The following is a 23516-nucleotide window of genomic DNA, read 5'->3' on the forward strand; positions in this document are numbered from 1 at the left end:
AGTGACGAAGAGATAAACCTATCAGATGCACAGTTTAAAGCACTGGTAATCAGTATGCTCACAGAATCGGTTGAATTTGGTTGCAAAATAGATGAAAAAATGAAGGCTACACTAAGTGAAATGAAGAAAAATGCACAGGGAACCAATAGTGATGGGAGGAAAACTGGGACTCCAATCAATGGAGTGGACCAGAAGAAAGAAACAACTAAACAGAAAAGAAGGAAGAAACAAGAATTCAAAAAAAATGAGGAGAGGCTTAGAAACCTCCAGGACATCTTTAAACGTTCCAACATCTGAATTATAGGGGTACCAGAAGGAGAAGAGGAAGAGCAACAAGTGAAAAAGTTATTGGAACAAATAACAAAGGAAAACTTCCCTGATCTGGAGAAGGAAATAGACTTCCAGGAAGTCCAGGAAGCTCAGAGAGTCCCAAAGAAGTTGGACCCAAGGAAGAACACACCAAAGCACATCATTACATTAGCCAAGATTAAAATGAAGGAGAGAATCCTAGAAGCAGCAAGAAATAAGGAGACAGTTACCTACAAAGGAGTTCCCATTAGACTGTCAGCTGATTTCTCAAAAGAGACCCTGCAGGCAAGAAGGGGCTGGAAAGTATTCCAGGTCATGAAAGGCAAGGACCTACATCCAAGATTGCTCTATCCAGCAAAGCTTTCATTTAGAATGGAAGGGCAGAAAAAGTGCTTCCCAGATAAAGTCAAGTTAAAGGAGTTCATCATCACCAAACCCTTATTATATGAAATATTAAAGGGACTTATCTAAGAAAAAGATAAAAAACATGTACAGTAAAATGACAGCAAACTCACAATTATTAACCACCTAAAACAAAAACAAAAACAAAAGCTAAGCAAACAACTAGAACAGGAACACAACCACAGAAATGGAGATCACATGGAGGGTTAGCAACAGGGGAGTGGGAGGGGGAGAGAGGGGAAAAAGGTACAGAGAATAAATAGCATAGATGGTAGGTAGAAGATAGACAAGGGGAGGGTAAGAATAGCATGGTAAATGCAGAAGCTAAAGAAGTTATGACACATGGACATGAACTAAAGGGGGAAATGTGGGTGGGAGCGGGTGTGCAGGGTGGAGGGGAGTGAAGGGGGAAATGGGACAACTATAATAGCATAATCAATACATTAAAAAACAAAAGTAAAAACTTAAACCCAAAACATCAATATGAGGCAAAATTGATCAGTTTTATTAATAAAGGACTGCATTCCCCCCACCCTAAAATGTTGGTGTTAACTCCTAAAGCATTATGTTGGTTAGAGCACCCTGATATGTCCTCATTGTAATACCAATGTATTTTGAGTCTATTATTTTGAAACATATTTATTTAACTTATGAAGAAGCATGGGGCTATCATATGAGTGACAGAAAACAAAGATAATAGTGTTCAGTATGCTTGGCAAACTCTATGTGATATAAAAAGTGCTTATCAGAGCTACTACTGATACTGGAGTTAAGGTAGACTTTACATTAATCCAGTGATTTTTCAACCTTTTTCATCACGTGGTGCACATAAATTACTAAAATTCTATGGCACTCCAACAAATATATTTTTTGCTGATCTGACAAAAAAATAGGTATAATTCCTCAGGGAATTGAGCACCAGCCTGCAAACCAAAAAAGAGGTATAATTTTGATTCATTCACACCAGATGGCATTGTTGGGTTTGCTGTTATTTTTTAATTTGACAAGCTAAGGGAAAAGATGGCAGTGCCCCTAACTTGTCACCTATTACATGTTTTAAAAATTCTTGCAGAACACCAGTGTGTCTCTTGCAGCATGCCTGTTGAAAATCAATGAATTAATCAATAGTCAGTCAATGGCTCCAGAGTCTCTGTCACTAGTTTTGTTGGTTGCTGTGGGGAGAGAATGCTATTATGATCTGGGAGTTATAGCGATGGCAGGTTTCTCTTCCTGGAACACTCTTCACCCAGAGGAGTGTAGAAACATTGTATGATTCCCTTTCTTTTTTTAAAAAAGAGAGTGTTGTAGTTATGAACAAGTCTTACACTTGTACATATTTCTTTTGTCCAGTGTCATAAAGAGAAAGATTGCCAGATTCTCTTCCAGATTCAAAACTTGTTTTGATAAAAGATACCCTAAACAAAAACTGAAATAATAGTCTGAAAGACACTATTTATTGCAATTAGAACAGATTAAATTATTGCTTTTTAGAAGAGGTTCCTACAATAATAATAATGGCAAAGATGTAAAAAGGTAATCCTCAATACAGATTAATGTTAAGAAAACATACAAAATGTGTTTAATCAGAAAAATGTAAATTAAAACAATGTGACATTCTTGCCCTTCAAATTATTCATAATTGAAATGACTCATAATGTATGTTAATAAAGGTATGGAAGGCTAGATACTATACTTATGCTGTATTGATGGGAATTTACGTTGGTGTAGTTTAAAAAAATATTGTGGTATGAAGTACATAAAATTTACCATTTTAACCATTTTTAAGTGTACAGTTCAGTATCATTAGAACATTTATATTGTTGTGCAACTATCACCACTATAATCTCCAGAACTTTTTATCATTCCAAACTAAAACTCCATATGCATTAAACACCCACCTCTCATTTCCCTCCCCCTATCCCTTGGCAACCTCCACTCTACTTTCTGATTAGTCTAGGTACTTCATATAAGTGGAATGATATAGTATTTGTCCTTTTGTGACTGGCTTATTTCATTTATCATCATGTCTCCAAGGTTCATCCACATTGTAGCATTTGTGTTGTAATTGCCTTTTTTTTTTAAAGAAAACAAGAGAAACATCAGTGTGTGGTTGCCTCTTCTGTGACCCCAGCTGGGAACCTGGCCCACAAACCAGGCATGTGCCCTGACTGGGAATTGAACCTACGAACCTTTGGTTCACAGGCCAGTGCTAAACCCACTAAACCACACCTGCCAGGGAAGAATTACCCTCCTTTTTAAGGTTGAGTAATATTCCACTGTGTGTAGTACAGTCTTTTTGAAGGGCAATTTTGTAGTAATCACAAATTTTAAAATGCCATATTCTTTGATAGAACAATGAGACATTCACAAGAATGTTCATTACAGCATTATTTTGACAGTGAAAAATTAAAAACAATCTAAATAACCATCAGTAAGATGGGTAAAGTGTGAGATACCCATACTAAAAAATAGATGGTGGGGCAAAAGTAGGTTTACAGTTGAGTACACAAAACATTTTATGCCCTGAAAGAGGCCTGCAACCATGTGCGATCGATCCACAGTGCTACAGATACACAGAACAGGTCATGGCTTGAACATTACCTCTCAAAAGGTAAGGGACATTCCCTGTGGCTGGGTGGCTCAGTTGCTTGGAGCATTGTACTATACACCAAAAGGATGCAGGTTTGATCCCTGATCAAGGAACATACTTGGATTGAGGGAAGGGAACCAACTGATGTTTCTCTCCCTCCCCTCTGGCCCCATTCTCTTAAAAATCAATAAACATACCTTTGGGTGAGGATAAAAAATGTGAGACATTAACAGAAAAGGTTAAAAATAAGTGAAATTGGAAAACACTGGAATAAACATTAAACAAGGCCCTTTAAGGCGCAACTTCTTGGGGCCATTAATATGCTAGCACACATTGTTAAGTCTCCAGGAGGGAGGTCACAACTTCCTGAGCCCTTGTGACCACACGCAGCATCCTTTTTACAGTGGTTACATCTGGAGGACAAAGTTACAGAAACAGTGATTTTAGAAATATTTAAAGGCACATTGTTCCTTCAGAGGAGTCCTGGTAGGTACTGCATAGTTCCAGGAATACGTGCTAGAACAAATTACAAGGGTTCACTGAGATCTACTAGCTGGAAGTAAACTTCACCACTCAACTTCTTGTAACAGGGAAAAAAACAAAATTAGAGAATAAAAATAGTAATGGAATCAAGAAAGTATAAAAAAAATGCCCTGGCTGGTATAGCTCAGTGGATTGAGTGCGGGCTGCAAACCAAAGCATCGCAGGTTCGATTCCCAGTCAGGTCACATGCCTGGGTTGCAGGCTACAGCCCCCAGCAACCACACATTGATGTTTCTCTCTTTCTCCCTCCCTTCCCTCTCTAAAAATAAATAAAATCTTTTAAAAATTTTTAAAAAAGGATGAAAAAGTAAAATCTCAAAACTTAGTCCCCTTTTTGTATTGTTGTACTAAGTGCTATATACTTTCCCAGAATCAACACCTTAAGAGTTGGCTGGGCCTAATTACAAGGGAGGCATGGCTTGCCCCTTCAGATTTGAGGAATGAGCAGAGTACAATTAAAATGAAAAAATCTTGTGATTCCGGAAGACTCATGAAATGTAGTTTCTAGTCCCTCAGAGATGCAGAGAATGAACCAGACTCTACCCACTTTGGGATCAGTTTGACTTCAGGGCATAAATACTATAATGGCTGTTAGAATTGCTTGTGAACAATGCAGATGCTAAGTTGCAAAATGACTTCAAGCCTCCTGGAGGCCTGTAGTAACAGATATGAAAATATCTACAATGGAGTTTAAAACACCTCCCTTCAAAACCATCTTTTATCTCCCTTAAGTGACCAATGTTAAACAGGGGCCCACTCTTTTGTATGCCCAAGGTTTCAGGTCAGTTAAGTGGAACCAAATTCAAACTCAATTAGTTGTATTTAATTGCTATATTACACTGCAACATTTTTATATAGAAGGTAATCCTTTAAATTGAATGCACTTGCTTTTATGTATCATTCACTCTGAAGTTCTCACTTTTCCCCCATTTCAGTAAAAACTGGCAAAAACCATCTTGGAGTGGCATCAGCTACAGGGACTTGCTTTCAGTAGGCCAAACCAAGTATCCTGTTAACACACCTTGGCACGCGGTGCAAATAGTCTTTCAGGAAAGATCACAGGATACAGATATATTAATGAATTCCTAAGTAGAAGGTATACAATGAAGATTACAATTAAAGATGGTTAAATTGCAGCTTGTTCTGCACAGTTCTGGGTTCTCAAGAAATAATGATGTACAAGTAGTTGTGATAAACACATGGAATTTGCTTTTTGGAGATAATACAGGCACAAAATAAAATGGGTTCAGAATTAAGTTTGTATAAGACTGACCCACATGTACTTTGGACACCACCCTAACAAGTCAAAAAGGTCCATCCCGTAAGGAACCATATGTGGCATTGTGTTTGTAAGGGTGGGGAGGTCCAGGGAGACATTTCCTTAAAGGGCGGTGAGGGATTTGCACCAGAGGCTGTTAACAACATGTATGTCTCTTCCCTCCCATGGGCTTGGCTCTTTAGCATCTGGACCAACACTGCAATTCAGATCCCTGGCTGTTAAGATGATAAACAGCTGGAAAATGAACTTAAGTTGGATAGGTGATAGGATACATGAAAAAATTATCAACTCTCCCATTCCTAAAACATCCCCAAATAAAGCTCCACTCCTAATCATGTTTTCCCACGGCACTGCTGGCCAAAAGTGAGCAGGAACCATGAACTATAACTGGCCTGTTATATTCAGTGTAGAAAAAGGTTTGAGGACAAGATTAACCCACTTCCAAAAACTAATTGAGCGCAGGTTAAAAACACATGCAGACCCTTCTCCTTGCTCCAATTTCAAGTGTGTGCAGGGTGAATTTGCCAAGATTGAGAAATACCTTTGGGGATCCCTATGGAAGAGATCTTGAGAAGACTCAAACAGCTGAAACCTCTTTCCAAAAGCTTCCAGACCAGACCAACCTGTTATGGAAGCACGGTAAAGATGTGGTAGAAATAACATAATTGTGCAAGCCCTATTTGCCCAAATCACCCACTCTTCAGTCAAATGCATTTATTCTTCAGGTTTATTAATCAAGGCACTTATTGAATGTAATGAAAAATGTGGGGAAAAAAGTGACTCTTTAAAACCCAGCATTACTATCAAAAGAACTATTTTAAAATTATCCTATTGTATATTCAGCTAAAGACCTGCTTAATAAGAGCACTAGTTTGAGAACATCCTGAAGGGCAAGGAAACTAATATAACTTAATAGATTTTATGATCTAAGCCCTATGTTGATAGGACATTTGGATCCCAGTCCGTGATTTGCAAAGCCTTGACCAAATCAACTTGAAATGGTGGGACTGGAGATGCCACCTTCCAATTCAACAATGAAACGTGTTCACTTACGCTTAAGGAACTTTTTAAATTTTTAAAGTTTTTTACCACCTTCAAGGAGTTGAAGCATAGTTCACTATATGAATCTAAAGTGTTATCTCCAACGTTCAACTTAAGAAACCCAGTTAAGTACTTCAATTTATGCTTAAATTTAAGAGGATTTTTTAAAACAATCTTGTTTTTTTTTAAAGAGTCTCATTTTTTTTTAAGATTTTTTAATTTATTTTTAGAGAGGGAAGGGAAGGGGGGAGGGAGGGGAGAGAGAGAGAGAGAGGGAGGGAGGGAGAGAGAAACATCAATGTGTGGTTGCTGGGGGTTATGGCCTGCAACCCAGGCATGTACTTTGGCTGGGAATCGAACCTGGGACAGTTTGGTTCCCAGCCCACGCTCAATCCACTGAGCTACACCAGCCAGGGCTAGAGGATTTCTAAAACAGATGTTTGAGGAACTATTGTTAAGGCAGAATTCCTAAAATTATGCACCAAGCCATTCTGAAATATACCTGGAATATCAATGGCATATTTCTAGATGCCTGGTACTTTGTTTTCATTTTAATAATGTACCCCTGGAGTGAGATATACTTGTGATTATACCAGTTAATACCAAAAATTTACCTCCAGTATAAACTGAGAAAACCAGAGCTTCCAATTTCTCCCTCTTATATACTCCCCACTCCTTTCACTTTTGTCCCAAGTTGAAAAAATCACTGTACTACTGGTCACACCAAACTTGTTTGCAACGGGGAAAGAGACTGAGAACTTAAAACTGCACTGTAATGGTAACTCATATCCAAATAGATTCTTAGTCCCTCAAAATCCTTCTGATATTTAATACTGCCTAGTGTTAATAATGTGACAGTGTAAGAACTGCTTGTGTTAGGTTTAAACAAGAATGAAGAATTTCATTCCCTGTTGCAATCTTATCTTTCTCCTTAAAATAATGTAAACCTGTTAAGTCATTAAGATCCGTTTGCTGTTAGAAACCACCTTCGTTTGCTGCCCAATATACCAGTGTCCGCAACTGGCTTAAGATCAGAATACCCTTTTAACTGAGTTCACAATCTCTCACCAGCCAGTCTTCTTTCAAATTTGACAAGGACTCCACAATTAAATGGAGTTCACATACAGACACGATTAGGGTCCCACTTCACTACTTCAAGTTAAACACTTGCATTAGCAAGCAAGAAAAGCACAACACTAAACTGGTGATTACAAGACTTAGACAAAATTCCCATATCTTGGCATGCTCGATATTTACCAAAGTCAAAAGACTTAATGTCGGTCACCTTAACAATCTCAGAATTAAAGCCCTTCCCTGAACACCTTTCACCAGTTAGGAGTTCCCACATCAGGTAATTTCATAACAGACACCAAGTTGCTACCATGCAATGAAACCTTTATTAACACTTTGAACAGGTTCAGTTATTACTGAAACTGGTAATTCTAAACTTAAACTGGGAAAAATGGCTAGAATGCAGAGTAGTGGCCATCACTGGGCACTATGAATGCCAAAACTGAAGAATTAACAGCCACCCCTTAGACGGAGGACCAGGTGCAGGGTGGACTCTTTCTGGATGTTGTAGTCAGAAAGAGTGCGGCCATCTTCCAGCTGCTTGCCTGCAAAGATGAGCCTCTGCTGGTCAGGAGGGATGCCTTCTTTATCCTGGATCTTGGCCTTCACATTCTCAATGGTGTCACTGGGCTCCACCTCCAGGGTGATGGTCTTGCCAGTCAGGGTCTTCACGAAGATCTGCATACCACCTCTCAGGCGCAGGACCAGGTGCAGGGTGGACTCTTTCTGGATGTTGTAGTCAGAAAGAGTGCGGCCATCTTCCAGCTGCTTGCCTGCAAAGATGAGCCTCTGCTGGTCAGGGGGGATGCCTTCTTTATCCTGGATCTTGGCCTTCACATTCTCAATGGTGTCACTGGGCTCCACCTCCAGGGTGATGGTCTTGCCAGTCAGGGTCTTCACGAAGATCTGCATACCACCTCTCAGGCGCAGGACCAGGTGCAGGGTGGACTCTTTCTGGATGTTGTAGTCAGAAAGAGTGCGGCCATCTTCCAGCTGCTTGCCTGCAAAGATGAGCCTCTGCTGATCAGGGGGGATGCCTTCTTTATCCTGGATCTTGGCCTTCACATTCTCAATGGTGTCACTGGGCTCCACCTCCAGGGTGATGGTCTTGCCAGTCAGGGTCTTCACGAAGATCTGCATACCACCTCTCAGGCGCAGGACCAGGTGCAGGGTGGACTCTTTCTGGATGTTGTAGTCAGAAAGAGTGCGGCCATCTTCCAGCTGCTTGCCTGCAAAGATGAGCCTCTGCTGATCAGGGGGGATGCCTTCTTTATCCTGGATCTTGGCCTTCACATTCTCAATGGTGTCACTGGGTTCCACCTCCAGGGTGATGGTCTTGCCAGTCAGGGTCTTCACGAAGATCTGCATTTTGACCTACAGCGTTCAAAAGACAAAAAAATTATTCAGGACTTTCACATTTATTGTTTTTACATCTAATTATTCTCCAAAATGCCTTTAACTGCCTATATCTCTGACCCCCTTTCCATTTTCACTAGACTAATGAATTCCTAGGGGAAAAAAAAAAAAAAAAGCCATGGCCTTGGCTGGTGTGGCTCAGGGGATTGAGTGACGGCCTGCAAACCAAAGGGTTGCCAGTTGGATTTCTGGTCAGGCCACATGCCTGGGTTGCAGACCAGGTCGCCCGTGAGGGGCGCGTGGGAGGCGATTACACATTGATGTTTCTCTTCCCCTCCTCCCCTCTAAAAATAAGTAAAATCTTAAAAAGCAAAACAAAACCATGTTTATTGATTTTAGAGAGAGAGAGAAAAAAATCATCAGTTTCCTCCGACACGAGCCCCGGGGACAGAACCAAAACAAGTATGTGCCCTGACCAGGAATCGAACCTCCAACCAACTGAGCCAGGGCCCAATACTAAATTCTTTAGTCAAGGCTTCAACTTAACACTGGTTGAAGGATCAAACGTGTTTTGTAAATTTACCAGTCAAAACTTTGTTCCTTCACTGTACTACTTTGCGAACCGTAACAATTTCGCCAATGCCTAGGAATAATGAAATAAGAAAATCCTACAGGACTCGGAAGAGTAAGCATTTCCGTTTAAATGGAGGTGGGAGGCGCCATTTTCTGTACGTTGCGATTCCAAATTAAAAGGTTTTTACAAGACGCCCTACCTTATTCCCGCCTTGCCCCCCTGAAACAAACACGACGGGACCTCCATCTGTTAGGCGTCCGTTAATCTCGGCGCGCGCGCGCCAAACGCCCCCCCCCCTCATACGTAAACAAGGCCCACTCTTCTGGAAACTCCCCGCGGGGCGTCACGTCGCCTCCCCCTCCCCCTTAATCCTTTCATAAAGGCCTGCCCAGCCACAGGACTTAGCCAGTGTCATCTTACTTAGGCCCCCCATAACCCTCCCAAGACTCGAAGGCTGTGAACCAGTACCTGCTAGCGATTGAGAACACGCCAATCACGTCAAATCGCTTCAAAGGAACGACACCACACTCTAACAATGCCAGTCGCTTCTGAAAGTTCCGGCTCCGCAGAACTGAAATTTATGCAACGTCTATTGCGTAACTCATCACTTCTACGTAGCCGCCAGGTCCTTGCGCCGCTGAAAGTAGTTCGGCCGGCCCCCACCTCTCTCGATGAGTTAGACCTTTCCACCAGGCCCCAAATTCCTCAGAGCCGGAAGAAAGGATCTTAAAAATTCATCTGCCCCCTATTCCAGGCTATCCTTCTCCTCCTTCAGGAAAAAGTAGGAAAGTTATCAGGCGGATGAATTCGAGTTGAGGGAACCTTCCTCGAAAGCTCTGGAAACTTCCTTGCGGCGCCGGCGCTGATTGGTGAAGGGCGTGAAGACGAGGTCGGCGGTGATTGGTGGGGCGCGGCGGCTGGTCTGTTGCGGGGCTCCAGGCTAGGAGAGCTGACGTTGCTAAGTGACTTAATGCGCGTGCGCCGGAGAGGCTTGCTTTCTGGAGTGAAGGGTGTTTCCGGCCGGTTCTTTCCTTGCAACGCAATCATCACGATCTCGTGTATTAAGGCCTCAAGAAAAGGAAGCAGGGGCCTGCGCGGCGACTTTCCAGGGAAGGCTGTCCCAGTCCCCGTTTGGAGGTGTTTAGGAGCGGGGCGGCGTGGCCGGCAGCTGTTTTTCCTGTCTTCTGTGGAAAAGCACAAATCCACCTCTCCCAGATCTCGAAAAACGTGTGCCACTCACACACTGGCAGGTTATTTTTGCTCTTGGTTATGGAGCTTTTATCACGCTTCTTTATAATCAGAGTACTTTGGTCGTACTCGATACTTGTAAGAGCCCCGGAGAGCGTCAGTTGATCTAGATTCTAGTAGTGGCACCCTTTGCGGGGCCCCAACCCCCTACCTGGCCCTTCAGGCTCAGAGCTGCGTGGCTCCGGCTGCCGATGACAAGGCGGCCGGGCTTAGATCTGGCTACGGCAAAACCTGCAAGTCCCTTTGCCTCCTTGCTGTTTCTCCAAACTGGTAAGGAGAAAGAAACTCTGGTAAGGAGAAAGATTCCTGGTAGGGATCTGAAAACGTTCTTCGAGAAACGGGGGGTTCATGTACCAGAAAGTAAATAATACTTCTACCATTAATGAGTTTGTTGTGCGACGCTGAAGGCGGGGTTATCCAGCTAGGACCAGCTCGTTTTCCTGACCCTGGGTGTGGCCACTAGTGCCTCCGAGAGATAATCCGAAGAACATTCGTAAAGCTCGCTGTTTGGATCTGGTTGCCAGCGGTCCCGCGTCGGAGTCTTGGAGGTGGGCGTGGAAATAACATACAAATTGCTGTCAAGTAATGCCTTCCTTCCTAAGAGAGAAGTAGTGTAAAGATTTGCGTTAATACAGTTAGATATAAGAAAAGGTCATTAGCTATTAAATTACAACATTTCTAAGCATACCATTAAGAAATGATGTCGGTAACTGTCCAATATAGACAGGTATGTGAGTTAACACCTAGACAGCTTTAAGTTAAATTTATAAAAACTTGGTAAGATCTACTTGCTTGAATAAGCAGGAGATGGAAATAAAATATCTTTAAGACAATTTTTGGACTTCAAGGTACTTGACAAAACATTACTTTTACAAAGTATGAATTTTCATGTTTGTAAACCCAGCAGTGAATCTGACCTTGTTTCTCCCAGCCTCTCCTGAGTCACATCTGTTGATTGGTAGAATGATCTAGAATGGACACTCATGATTGATGATGATGATTTTGCTGGGAGTTACAGCAGTTCCCAGAAGTTAGCCTTACAGCTTTCTGGTTTAGTATTTTGCCAAAGTGGGTCATTTGGTAACCTCAATAAAGCAAAATGTTTTCAGAAGGAAGGTATGTGCTGTACAAGAGGAATTTTTTGTGGTCTGTTTATAAATGAAACTTAGTACTATCATGTCTGGTGACAGAAACAAAATCCAGAGGTCAGGAATTTGGTAATCTAGCACAGTATTTGACATTGTGCTCAAATGTTCAGTGAATGAAGTGCAATTTTCCCTTTTGTTCAACTGGGAAAACCCCCCACAAGTTTATGACAGCATTAGGGCCTAAATTGCAAAGCAAAAAGTACTTAATCTCCATAGGCAAATAGTTTTTGCCTTGGTAGGTCCTTTCAAAATAACAAAGAGGTATTGATTCTGAGATTTTAAGTGATATTACTTGGCTAGATGTATTTTTAAAAAGACTTTACTTAATATTTTTAGGAAGAGGAGAAAGAGGGAGAGAAACACAGATATGAGAAAGAAACATTGATTGGTTGCCTCTCACACACCCCAACCAGCTGGCCCACAACCCAGGCATGTGCCCTGACTGGGAATTGAACCTTCAACCTTTCGGTCAACAGGCCAGCACATAATCCACTGAGACACACCAGCTAGGGCTTGACTAGATGTCTTAATAAAAATCTGTGAAACACCTGGCAAGGTGTCTAAGTTGGTGCATTATCCTATACAACAAAAGGTTGGGGTTCCATCCCAGGTCAGGATGTGAATGGAGGTTTCTCAATCCCTCACTGTCTCCCTTCCTCTCTTTCTAAAATCAACAGACAAATCCTCCAGTAAAAAACTGAGAAAACTATGGCTCCAATTACAAATTTGAAATTGTCTTAACATTCTCAGTTGAATTTTAATATATGGAGTTAGTTTGTGGTTTGTCATTTCCTCATTTGTCTATTTATTTCAACAGAATTATAAGATAAATTTGTTACCAGTAAATTAGAAACTTTAATTTTGAATGCCCAAATGAACACAGAGCAAAATTCCATGTTGTTTTGGGCCTCAAAATTATAAAGTAGCTACCCATTTAAAAGTAGCTATTACATTTTTTCGGACCATAAGACGCACCCAGCATTTAGAGGAAAATAGGAAAAAAATTTTTGAAGCAAAAAATGTGGTGAAATATTTAATAACATAAATAACATAGTATTTCACCAACATAAGTGTAAACATAACTCAACAGCAGCAGCATTAACAACCACTATTCCAAATTTGGTGGAGGGGGGTGCGTCTTATAGTCAGAAAAATACAGTACTTAAAAATATTTTATTATGAAATATCACAAACATATGTGCAAGTTGGAGATATAACAAATACCATAAAACCACCACCCCACTTTAATAAGGCTTAACGTTTGCTATTTTGCTTCAGCTTAAAAATGTTTTAGTATAGTAAAAAATACAGTAAAAAACTTAACCATCTTGCCATTTTTAAGTCCAGGAGATGTTGACTGTATTCACAATGTTAATCTCTGGAACTTTTTTATCTTGCAAAACTGAAACTCCATACTCCTGAACCACAACTCCCCTTTTTATCTCTCCCCTCAGAGCCTGATATCACCATTCTATTTTCTGATTTTAACCTTGTATAAGTGGAACTATACAGTGTTTGTCTTTTTTGTCACTGGCTTATTTCACTTACCCTAATGTTCAACAGTCATCCATGCATTTGACAAAATTTCCTCCTTTTCAAAGGCTCACTCATAGTATGGTTATATATATAATACATATATATATATACATATATAAATTATATATATAATTTATATATATTTATATATATAAAATCTCACATTTTGTGTTACCCATCCATCTGTCTGGATATTTGGGTTGCTTCCACCTCTTCGCTATTGTGAATAGTGCTGCAGTGAACATGTGCAAATATCTTTTTAAGATTCTGCTTTCAGTTCTTTTGGATGTATACTCAGAAGTAGGATCAGTTCTATTTTTAGTCTTTTTAGGAACATCCATATTGTTTCACATAGCAGCTGCACCATTTTACATTCCCAACAGCAATACAAGTGTCCCAGTTCTCCACATCCTTACCAACATTTATTACTTTCTGTTCTTTATTTGTTTAATATAGTGTCCATCCTAAGAGTGTGAGATGATATTGTGGTTTTGATTTACATTCCCATAATGATTTATTTTTTATTTTTCAATGATTATAGGTACACATGAAGTAGTAAAAATAGTAAGAGAGATTTTATTGTACCCTTCACCCAGTTTTCCCCAATGATAACATCTTTCATGACTACAGTAAAATATCAAAACCAGGAAATTAGCGATGGTATAATCCACAGACCTACTCAGATTTCATTAGTTTTACATGCACTTGTGTGTGTGTATAGTTCTATGCAGTTTTACCACATGGGTAGACTCACATAACCACCGCCGTGATTAAGACACAGAGCTGTTTCTTCACCACAAGGATCCCTGTACTATGTCTTTGTGGTCACAAGCTTCTTCAAGACCAGGCAACCACTATCTATTCCAATATCTTTATAACTTTGTCATTTTGAAAATGCTATAAAAATGGTATCATACAATGTTTAAACATTGTATGATGTATACATTTAATCATACAATGTATAAACTTTTGATACAAGCTTTTTTCACTCAGTGTAATTCTTTTGATATTTGTCCAAGTTGTTGCATAGATTTTCATTCCTTTTTGTTGCTGGTAGCATTCCATAATGTGAATGGACCATAGTTGGTTTATTCATTCACCTGTACATGGATTTTTGGGATGTTTCCAATTTTTGGCTGTTGCAAGTAAAGTTGCTATGAAGATTCATGTACACATTTTTTTGTGTGTGTGAATGTGTTTTAATTTCCATGGGATAAATACCCAGTAGTGTAATTTCTGGGTCATATGGTAAGTATGTGGTTAGGTTTTTAAGAAACTGCCAAGCTGGTTTTTAGAGTGGGTGAACTATTTATATTCCCTCCTCGAGTGTATGAGAGATACAGTTTCTCTGCATCTTCATGCATTTGTATTGTTACTTTTTTTCTTTTAGCTGTTTTAACATACACGGGGAACCCCCACAAAAAACAACAACAACAGGAATTATCTTCTGGAGGGCAGACCCTTCATAGTACAGCTTCCCCTGCTAGGTGAGTGTTCTAAGAACCCATTTGCATCAGTGTACCAGCTGGAGTTGTTGTGAGAGGCTGTATTTGGCTTCAGTGAGTTTTTTTTTGAAGAATCTTTCAACGTAACATGTTAGCCCACTTCCTGATGGGTGATTTATGAGTGCACACACAGTGCTGAGTGTTCAGCAGTTTTTGACCAAAAACAGCATGACCATCATGCCCCACCTTCCCTATTCACCTGATTTAGCCATAGCAACTTTTTCTTGCTTCCCCATATGAAAAAAATACTCAAAGGGAAACATTTTACCAATTTAGAAGAGAAGAAACAAAAATGGAAGAAGCACTAAAAGGCATCAAAATTGACAAGTTCAAAAACTGTTTTGACTAGGGGGAAAAAAAGTCTTGATAGGTGTATTGCATCCAATGGCAAGTGCTTTGAAGGTGACTGAAGTTGAAACATATAAGGATAAATACACAACTTTTAATAAATACATTCTGGGGGTTTTTGGTTCCCCCCTTATATGTGGTGATATTTCTTTGTTCTTTTAATTTGCATTTCCCTAATGATAGATGGTTGAACATATATTTTATGTCCTTACTTGGCATGAGTATATCCTCTTTGCTGAAATGTCTACTCATGTCTTTTGCCCATTTTATAATTGGATTGTCTGGCTTTTTGCTGTTGAGTTTTGAGAATTCTTTATATAGATACAACTTCTTAGATATGTGTGTTTTGCAAATATTTTCTCCTATTCTATGTTATGTGTGGTGTCTTTTCATTTCCTTGATGGCATCTTTTGAAGTACAAAAGTTAGGTATTTTGATGAAGTCTCAATTTTCTGTCCCACACTGCTATTTCCTGATCTCTTCAACCATCACCTCCATTTCACTTCAGCAGTGAGTCTTGCTATCACCAAAAGGTGATTGAACTCTGCTTTCTTAAGCCCCATTATTCTATTCTCAGAGTCCAACCTCCCTTCCAGCTTCTTTCTACCTTGTTTCTCCCACATCTGCTTTGTAAACCTTTTAAGACTTCCACTTCTCCAGTTCTCTGTTTTCTCCTCTTAACATCTTTCACAAAATTTAAAATTTTGATGAAGTTCAATTTGTTAGTTGTTTTCTTTAATGGATTGTGCTTTTTGGTGTCTTGTATAAGAACACTTCACCTAGCCCTAGGTCCCAAAGATTTTCTCCTGTGTTTTCTCTACACTTAAACTATGATTTACTTTGAGTTGATTTTGGTATAAGATGTGAGACTTAAGTTAAGGTTCCCTTTTTTTCCTTTGGATGATCAGTTGCTCCAGCACCATGAAAATACTATACTTTCTCCATTGGATTGCTTTTTCATCTTTGTCAAAACTCAGTTGGCTGAGGGGAGGGGGTAGTGATGGAGGACTGGGTGCAAAAAGTGAAGGGATTAAGAAATAAAAATTGGTAATTACAGAATAGTCATGGGGATGTAAATTACAGCATAGGGAATATAGTCAGTAACATTGTAATAACAGGTACCAGGTAGGTACTGGAAATAAAATATGGAAGGGGTCACTTTGTAAAGTATGATTGTCTAACCAATATGCTATACACGTGAAACTAATACAAAATAATATTGAGTGGAAACTGTAATTGAAAAATAAATTTGAAAATGTAAATTACATGCTGTTAGTTTTTGTTTTTTTAAACTATTATTTTTCTAATATCAGTCCTTTCTTTTCCTAGAGTTAACACAATGTTGAATTTGATATTTGTCAACCTAGGCATCTTTTAAAACTAATAATATGCCCTGGCTGGAGTGACTCAGTGGATTGAGCGCTGGCCTGTGAACCAAAGGGTTGCCCAGTTGGAGTCTCAGTCAGGGCACATGCCTAGGTTGCAGGCCAGGCCCCCAGTAGGGGGTGTGTGAGTGGCAACCACACATTGATGTTTCCCTCTCTTTCTCACTCCCTTCCCCCTCTCTAAAAATAAATAAATAAAATCTTTAAAAAACAAGAAAGAGAAAAAGGAATTAGACTTAAAAAAGTAAAACCAATAATATGCATTTATGGATTCATAAATATTCCAAGTTGCTATAGACTGAATGTGTCCCCAAACTTCATATGTTGAAACCTAATCTCCAATGTGATGGTATTTGGAAAAGGGGTGTGGGAGAAGTGATCTAGTCATGAGAACAGGCCTCAAGAATGAGATTAGTTCCCTTATTAAGAAGATATCTGAGAGCCTCCTTGCCCCATGTGAGGGCACAGGAAGTGGGCCCTCACGAGATGCTGAATCTGCTGGCAACTTGATCTTGGACTTCCCAGTCTCCAGAAGTGTGAGAAATAATTTTCTGTTTACAAGCCACCCAATATGTGGCATTCTATTAAAGCAGCCTGAACAGACCAAGACACATGTTTTTAGACTTTATATAAATGATATATTCTGCATGTCACTCTACAACTTCCTTTTTGTTTTAATATTGTTTTTGAGATTTAGCTGTGTTGGCGGTAGATCTAGTTCAACTGCATTAGCTTCTGTATGGTATTTTGCTATGTAAAGGAACCACAATTTAATGTTAAAGTGTTCCCAAGTTTTCACTTTAAAAACAAAACTGCTTTAAAAACGTTTTTATCTTATTTTTTTGAGGTCTCAATATCTTAAAAAAAAAAACAAAAAAACTTGCCCTGGCTGGCATAGCTCAGTGGATTGAGCGCGGGCTGCAAACCAAAATGTTGCAGGTTCGATTCCCCGGTCAGGGCACATGCCTGGGTTGCAGGCCATGACTCCCAGCAACCGCACATTGATGTTTCTCTCTGTCTCTCTCTCTCTCCCTCCCTTCCCTCTCTAAAATAAATAAATAAAATCTTTAAAAAAAATTTAAACTTTTCTTCTAAATTTATTTTATTTTTTTAAATTACAGTAAAAGACAAAATTTCCATCTTAACCATTTTTAAGTGTATAGTTCAGTGGCATTAAGTACCTTCACCTTTTTTTGGAACCATCACCACTATCTAGTTTCAGAACTCTTTTCCTCTTACAAAAATGAAATTCTGTACCCATTACACAATAACTCCCATTCCCTCCTACACCAGGCCCTAGCAACCATCATTCTACTTTCTGTTCCTATGAATTTGCAGGCTATAGGTATCTCATATAAATGGAATCATACATTATCTGTCCTTTTGTCACTGGCTTATTTTACTTAGCACAATGTTCTCAAGGTTCATCCATCTTGTAGCGTCTATCAGAATTTCTTTTTCAAGGTGAAATAATATTCCATTGTATGTATATACTACATCTTGTTTACCCACTCATCTTCGATGGGCTCTTAGGTTGATTCTGTCTTTTGACTATGGTGAATATCGGTGCTGTGAACAGTGGTGTACAAATATATGTTAAAGGCTGTACTTTCAGATCTTTTATTTTTATTGATTTGGGAGAGAAGGGGCAGGGGGAGGAGAGAGAAAGAGAAAGGGAAAATGTCAGTTTGCTGTTCTGCTTATGCATTTACTGGTTGTTGTATGTGCCCTGACACAGAGGTCAAACCTGTATATTGAGATGATACTGTAACTAACTGACATACCTAGATATAACCAGAGTTAATTTCCCTGTCTGTAAAGAAAAAATATGGGCCAGGTGTCATCCTACTTTGTCAACTTGTCTTAAATCTAGTTAAATCACTTGGCACTTAGTAGATGTTGAACAAATGTCACTTCCATTTCTCAGTCTTTGCCTTTAAAGCCGGCCTTTGAGAGACTGATGTTTTCTTTTTTCCAATTAATTACCTTTCTAAGAAATTCTCAAACTTAGTCAATGGATTAAGAAACTGAGAGTTACCGTATCAACTTTTTTCAACATACAGAAAATTATATTAGATATCCAGAACTGATAAGACAATAATATTATTTGCTTGGATAAATAATTTTGTACCATTCCCTTAGTCTTAAAGGAGTTATTCTTTTTCTGATTGAATGTATTCTGATATTTAAATATTTTAAACTTTTATTTATTGTGTCTAATATTTTCTGTCAAAGTGAAGGACCAGAAAAGCTAGACAAAACATGGTTTTATACATCAATATGTTATTTTTGTTAGCTGTGTTGCATTTAAACATAGATTAAGTTTATTACAGGAGCTGTTGTGAAAGCAGTTCTTTGCTTGTATTTTGCTGTCAGAGGAGTTGGTTCATACATCTTCTAATACATAATACAATCCCTGAATTCCCTTATCTCACATTTGAAATGCAGAGACTATGTGTGTTAAGCCAGACTTTATATTAATGAGTTCTCAGTATGTATTTACAGCAGGTTTATTATCCATTACCATAATTTTCTCCAAGCCAACTATTCTTGGTCACTGTATACTCTTGAAGTTCGAATCCTGAGCCAAGGGAAAGACACTATGTCTGCTGGCTTATTCATTCATTCACCAGACATTTATGGAACAGCTCTGGGTTTGGGAGGTGTTGGGATGGCTGACTAGGATGGGCATGGACCCCACTCGAGAAAGTCATGGTCTTAGCACCAATAAGTGGGTTGTTGTGAGGACTGAGAGGATCGACCTCAAAGAGTTGTTGGAGGATTCAATGTGTTAATTTGTGTCAAGGGTTAAGAAGAAAGCCAGGCATGAAGGGAGTACTTGATAAATAAATGTTAGTCACTATTATCAATCTTGGAAGATAAAAAGGGGCTTAGTAGTGAAAGTACAAACTGGACAGTCTTGGTTGAAATCCTGACTCAATTATTTACTTATTGTATAACTGTGGGCAACTTCTCTGGGCCTCAGTTTCTTCATCTATATGGTAGAAATAATAATGCTTAGCTCATAAGAGTTTTTGAGGATTAAATGAACCTGCCTCATATGATTGAGTTTAGATAGGTTAAGTGCTTAGAACTATTCTGGGCAGATAGAAAGCACTCAATATATGTTAGCTGTATAAAAAGCTAGACAAAACATGGTTTTATACATCAATATGTTATTTTTGTTAGCTGTGTTGCATTTAAACATAGATTAAATGCAACATAGCTGTATAAAAAAGAAGTACTTATAGACTTCTGTGGAGGCACAGAGATGGAAGCAGCAGTCTGGTTGCCTGGAGGAGGGTAGGAGAAGAACCCAAAAGTTACAGTGAAGGTGTTGTTTAGAAACCCAACCACAAGCAGGAGTAGGATTGTCCAGGAGGAAGGAGCCAGTGAACAGTGCGAAGGCATGGTGTGTGAAGGAATGGTGAGTAACTCTGTATGTGTGCAAGTTAGGGTGGCTACATGGTGGCCTGTGGTTTGCAGAAGACGGCTGGAGAAGTAGGCATAGCTCAACTCTTCTTCATGTTCACTACCTCCAGCCACACTGGCCACCCCTTCATGTTCACTACCTCCAGCCACACTGGCCACCCGTGCTTTTTCTGACTTCTGGATCTTTGCCCTTGATGTTTCCTTTGCCTAGACCTCTTCCCATGACCACTTCTGTCTCATCTTTTGGGCAGCATAAATGTCACCTCCTCAGAAAGGCCTTCTCTGACATCCACCCCTGCTCTAGGACTCGATCAAAGGACTCTGGTTATTTCTTTAGCAACAATTTCATGTTTATCCAATCTATAATTACATTGCTTATGTGGTTGTTTATCTCTTTGTCTCCCTCACTAGGATATAAATTCCATGAAGGTATAGACCATGTCTCTCTGATTTATCATCATACCTCCACACTTAGTCAGGATGCATAGAGGTTGATACATAATCAGCACTTAGTAAATACTTGTTGCAAGAATGAATGACTAATGAAGGATCTGCCTTGCTCTGTTAAGTACCTTCAGCTGTTCCTGTAGGTGTTCTACATGGCAATGTCATGATTAGATTTCTGTTGTAGAATGATAACTGGGTGATATCACAGCAGGTGAATAGATGAGGGATGAAATTAGAGACCAAATCTCCAGAGATGGTGGCAGTTGTCCAAGCAGGTTAAGATGAACATCTGTAAGTGGCCAGGTCAACAAAATTCAACATCCCTAAAGCAAGCAGAAGGAAAGAACTAATAAAGTCAGATTAAAGCAGAGCATTGTTTACTTGTATTTGGTCCTTGTTTCAGAAAATATCCAAGGCCCTGGCTGGGTACCTTAGTGGGTTAGAGTGTCATCCTGATATATCATAGTTACAGGTTCAATCCCAGGTCATGGCACTTACAAGAATCAACCAATGAATGCATCAATAAATGAAACAACAAATTGATGTTTCTCTTTCTTATAACAGGGAATAAAAGCTTTATATTACTTTGACTTATCATGAAATAGAGTTAGAATAAAATGTACTGACAAATTGATAAAAAGAACTCACACACTGACAGTTTCTTTGTAACCACATTGCAAGCACCAGCAGTTCTAGTTCCTGCTTATACAAGAAACAGCTGTGACCATGACTTTGGGTGACACAGATCCCCCGCTTGCAGGAGCTTGGCTGGCACTGACCAGCTCCAGGAAGCTGACATTAGAAATTCATCTCAGGACCAGCAAGGACAGTGCCTGCATGTCCACAGCCTCTCCCCCTGGTCTCCTTTTTCTCCTTGTCCCTCTCCCTCATAAAACCCCTGCCTGCACTAAGGTGTGGAGATGGGCTTTGAGACATGAGTCCCCCATCTTCCAGGTGTTCGGCACCTGAATAAAACCACTTTTTTTTATATCAGCACCTGCTGCCTGAGTACGGGCTTTCGAAACAGCAAACCTGTGTTCAGTTACTCTCTCTCAAATCAATAAATAAAAATTTTAAAAAATACCCAAGATGACTGACTTAAGTGTAAATCTATAATATAATATAGTATAATTAATATAACAAAATGGAAGACAAGTGGATGAGGAACTTACAAGAGGAGAGGAAAAAGAAGACAAAGTTGGAAATGAGATTGGCTTTGAAATCTGTCCTTTTGCTAGAGGTGGGCCATAAAATCTATGTTTTGGTATTCTGTTTTTCTCAGCTTGGAGAGAGACAGAATCGGTTACGTAATAAGTTCATGTAAAAATTGCAGTCTATCCATACAATGGAATGCTTACTACTCAGCAATAAAAATAAGTGACCTATTAATGCACATAACAACATGGATGAATTTCAAAACAATTATGCTGATTGAAAGCCAGACAGAAAGGAACCTTACAATCTGTAGGATTTTGCTGCATATAAAGTTCTAGGAAATGCAAACTAATCTATTAAGAGACAAAGAAGATCAATGGTCATTTGGAGATGGAGGCAGAGAGAAGTAATGAGGTGCAACAGATTATAAGAGGAGAAATTTAGGTGTGTGTGTTGGAATGTTTCTTATTTTGAATTTTGGTGATGGTTTCATGGGTATAAGCGTATATCCAAACATCAATTTATATACTTTAAATGTGTACAACTTATTGTGTATCATTTATACCTCAATAAAGCTATTAAAAAGTTGAAGTAGACAAACATTTGCCCTAATGTAGCTCAGGTAAGTCTTTGATGAGCATGAAGGTATCTCAGAAAGTGAAAGTAAAGTTACTTCAACAATAATTTTTAAAAAATTTTTAAAAGATAAATATCATAATCTCCATTTATAAAATATAAAGATATATTTTACACAATTTGAGACTTCTCAAATTGTGTACCAGACATTAGTATCACCTTAAGAGGTCCCCTTTGAATTTATTTGAACCCAGATGGAAGCTAAAGAACAGATTCCTTAATTACTTTGGAATTTAATGCTGCCCTTTGAGTACAAACAGATATCTTGTCAGAGGGTATATCAGAAGACTCTAATAGTAATGAACCTGTGATGACCTAGCCTAGTCACAGGGTAAATTCATTGCCTAAAGATGAATGCCTCAGGCAGGATGCACATCTTCTCTATGCTTCCCTAATCCTAACAGGCATAGAAACTATGCTCCCTTGCTATCCTGTGTTGAGAGGGAGAACCTCTCAGATGCCAATTTAATTACCATTATGGCAAGCTTTCCAGAGGCTCTTATCTGTAGTGCAAATAAATCAGATTTTTAAAAATTTATTTTTATTTGTTGGTTTAAGAGGGGCAGAGGAAGGGGGAGAGAGAGAAGAGAGAAATCAATTCATTGTTCCACTTATGCATTAATTGGCTGAGTATAGCAGATTCCCAAAAAAAAATTATAGCTAATCAATTCAACAATTCTGAAGCAGAAAAGTGTGTGTGTGTGTGTGTGTGTGTGTATCTTAGGGACCAGAAAATAATAAAGGTCAGAGGAATTTGAACACGCAGAACCACTTATCATATAGTGAAAATTATTATAATTGTGTTGATTGTTGTGTCAGGACTTCCCTTAGCATTGAATCCTGTCATCTTCCCAACAAAGTAACTTCCCAAAGTAAATATTGTGATTGTGCCCATTTTATAAATACTTGGGGGAAAAAGCTAGGTAAGTAGTCTACAGTCACTGCCAAGAAGTGGGAAAAGTGAGATTTCAGCTCAGGTTTCCCTAACTCCAAAGCCCAGAGTCTCAATCCACATGCTGATTGTCTCCAGTGGTCCCTTTATGGCTACTAGAAATAGGCTGCAAATTTAGGGGTAAGCTACTTAAGTGGTAAAAACAAAGAGGAAAACATGATTAGACATATACTGTCCCTAAGCTACAGAGAAGATTGACTATTCAAGAGAAACAGAACTTTTTCTGAGAGAAATGGCTTATTCTTACAAAGAGTATGCTCCATGGTGAATGGAAAAAGCCCACCACTGCATCTCTCCCATGGAGAGAATCAGGAAATTTACTACAATAAGATGAATAACAACTTGGGGTCAAATGTAGAGCATAGTAACTGTAGTTAACAATACTGTGCTGTACCCTTGAAAGTTACTAAGAGTACAGACCTTAAATGTTCCCACCACACACATAACTATGTGAGGTGATGGATGTGTTAAGTAACCTTATTGTGTTAATCATTTGTATGTGTGTGTGTGTATATATATATATGTATTTGTACTATATACACATATATGATTATGTTGT

The 23516-nt window shown here is 39.1% G+C and overlaps 1 protein-coding gene across 4 annotated transcripts; it reads right to left on the reverse strand.

The window, feature by feature from the left end:
- Positions 1-7542: 7542 nt before the first annotated feature.
- On the reverse strand, positions 7543-14528 carry UBB (ubiquitin B). Of its 4 annotated transcripts, none has more exons than XM_028534257.1 (3): positions 14524-14528; positions 13769-13772; positions 7543-8609 (listed from the first exon to the last, which is right to left on the reverse strand). In XM_028534257.1, exon 3 carries the CDS (start codon positions 8601-8603, stop codon positions 7686-7688), a length of 918 nt encoding a protein of 305 aa, XP_028390058.1. In that variant the 5' UTR covers positions 8604-8609; positions 13769-13772; positions 14524-14528; the 3' UTR covers positions 7543-7685. The 4 variants fall into 4 exon arrangements, with proteins under 4 accessions (XP_028390058.1, XP_035888818.1, XP_028390056.1 ...); XM_036032925.1 differs by lacking the exon at positions 13769-13772 and adding an exon at positions 13877-13880; XM_028534255.2 differs by lacking the exons at positions 13769-13772; positions 14524-14528 and adding an exon at positions 9634-10120.
- Positions 14529-23516: the final 8988 nt, after the last annotated feature.

The sequence above is a fragment of the Phyllostomus discolor genome, chromosome 8, assembly GCF_004126475.2.
Source record: "Phyllostomus discolor isolate MPI-MPIP mPhyDis1 chromosome 8, mPhyDis1.pri.v3, whole genome shotgun sequence".
Taxonomy (NCBI): Eukaryota; Metazoa; Chordata; class Mammalia; order Chiroptera; family Phyllostomidae; genus Phyllostomus; species Phyllostomus discolor.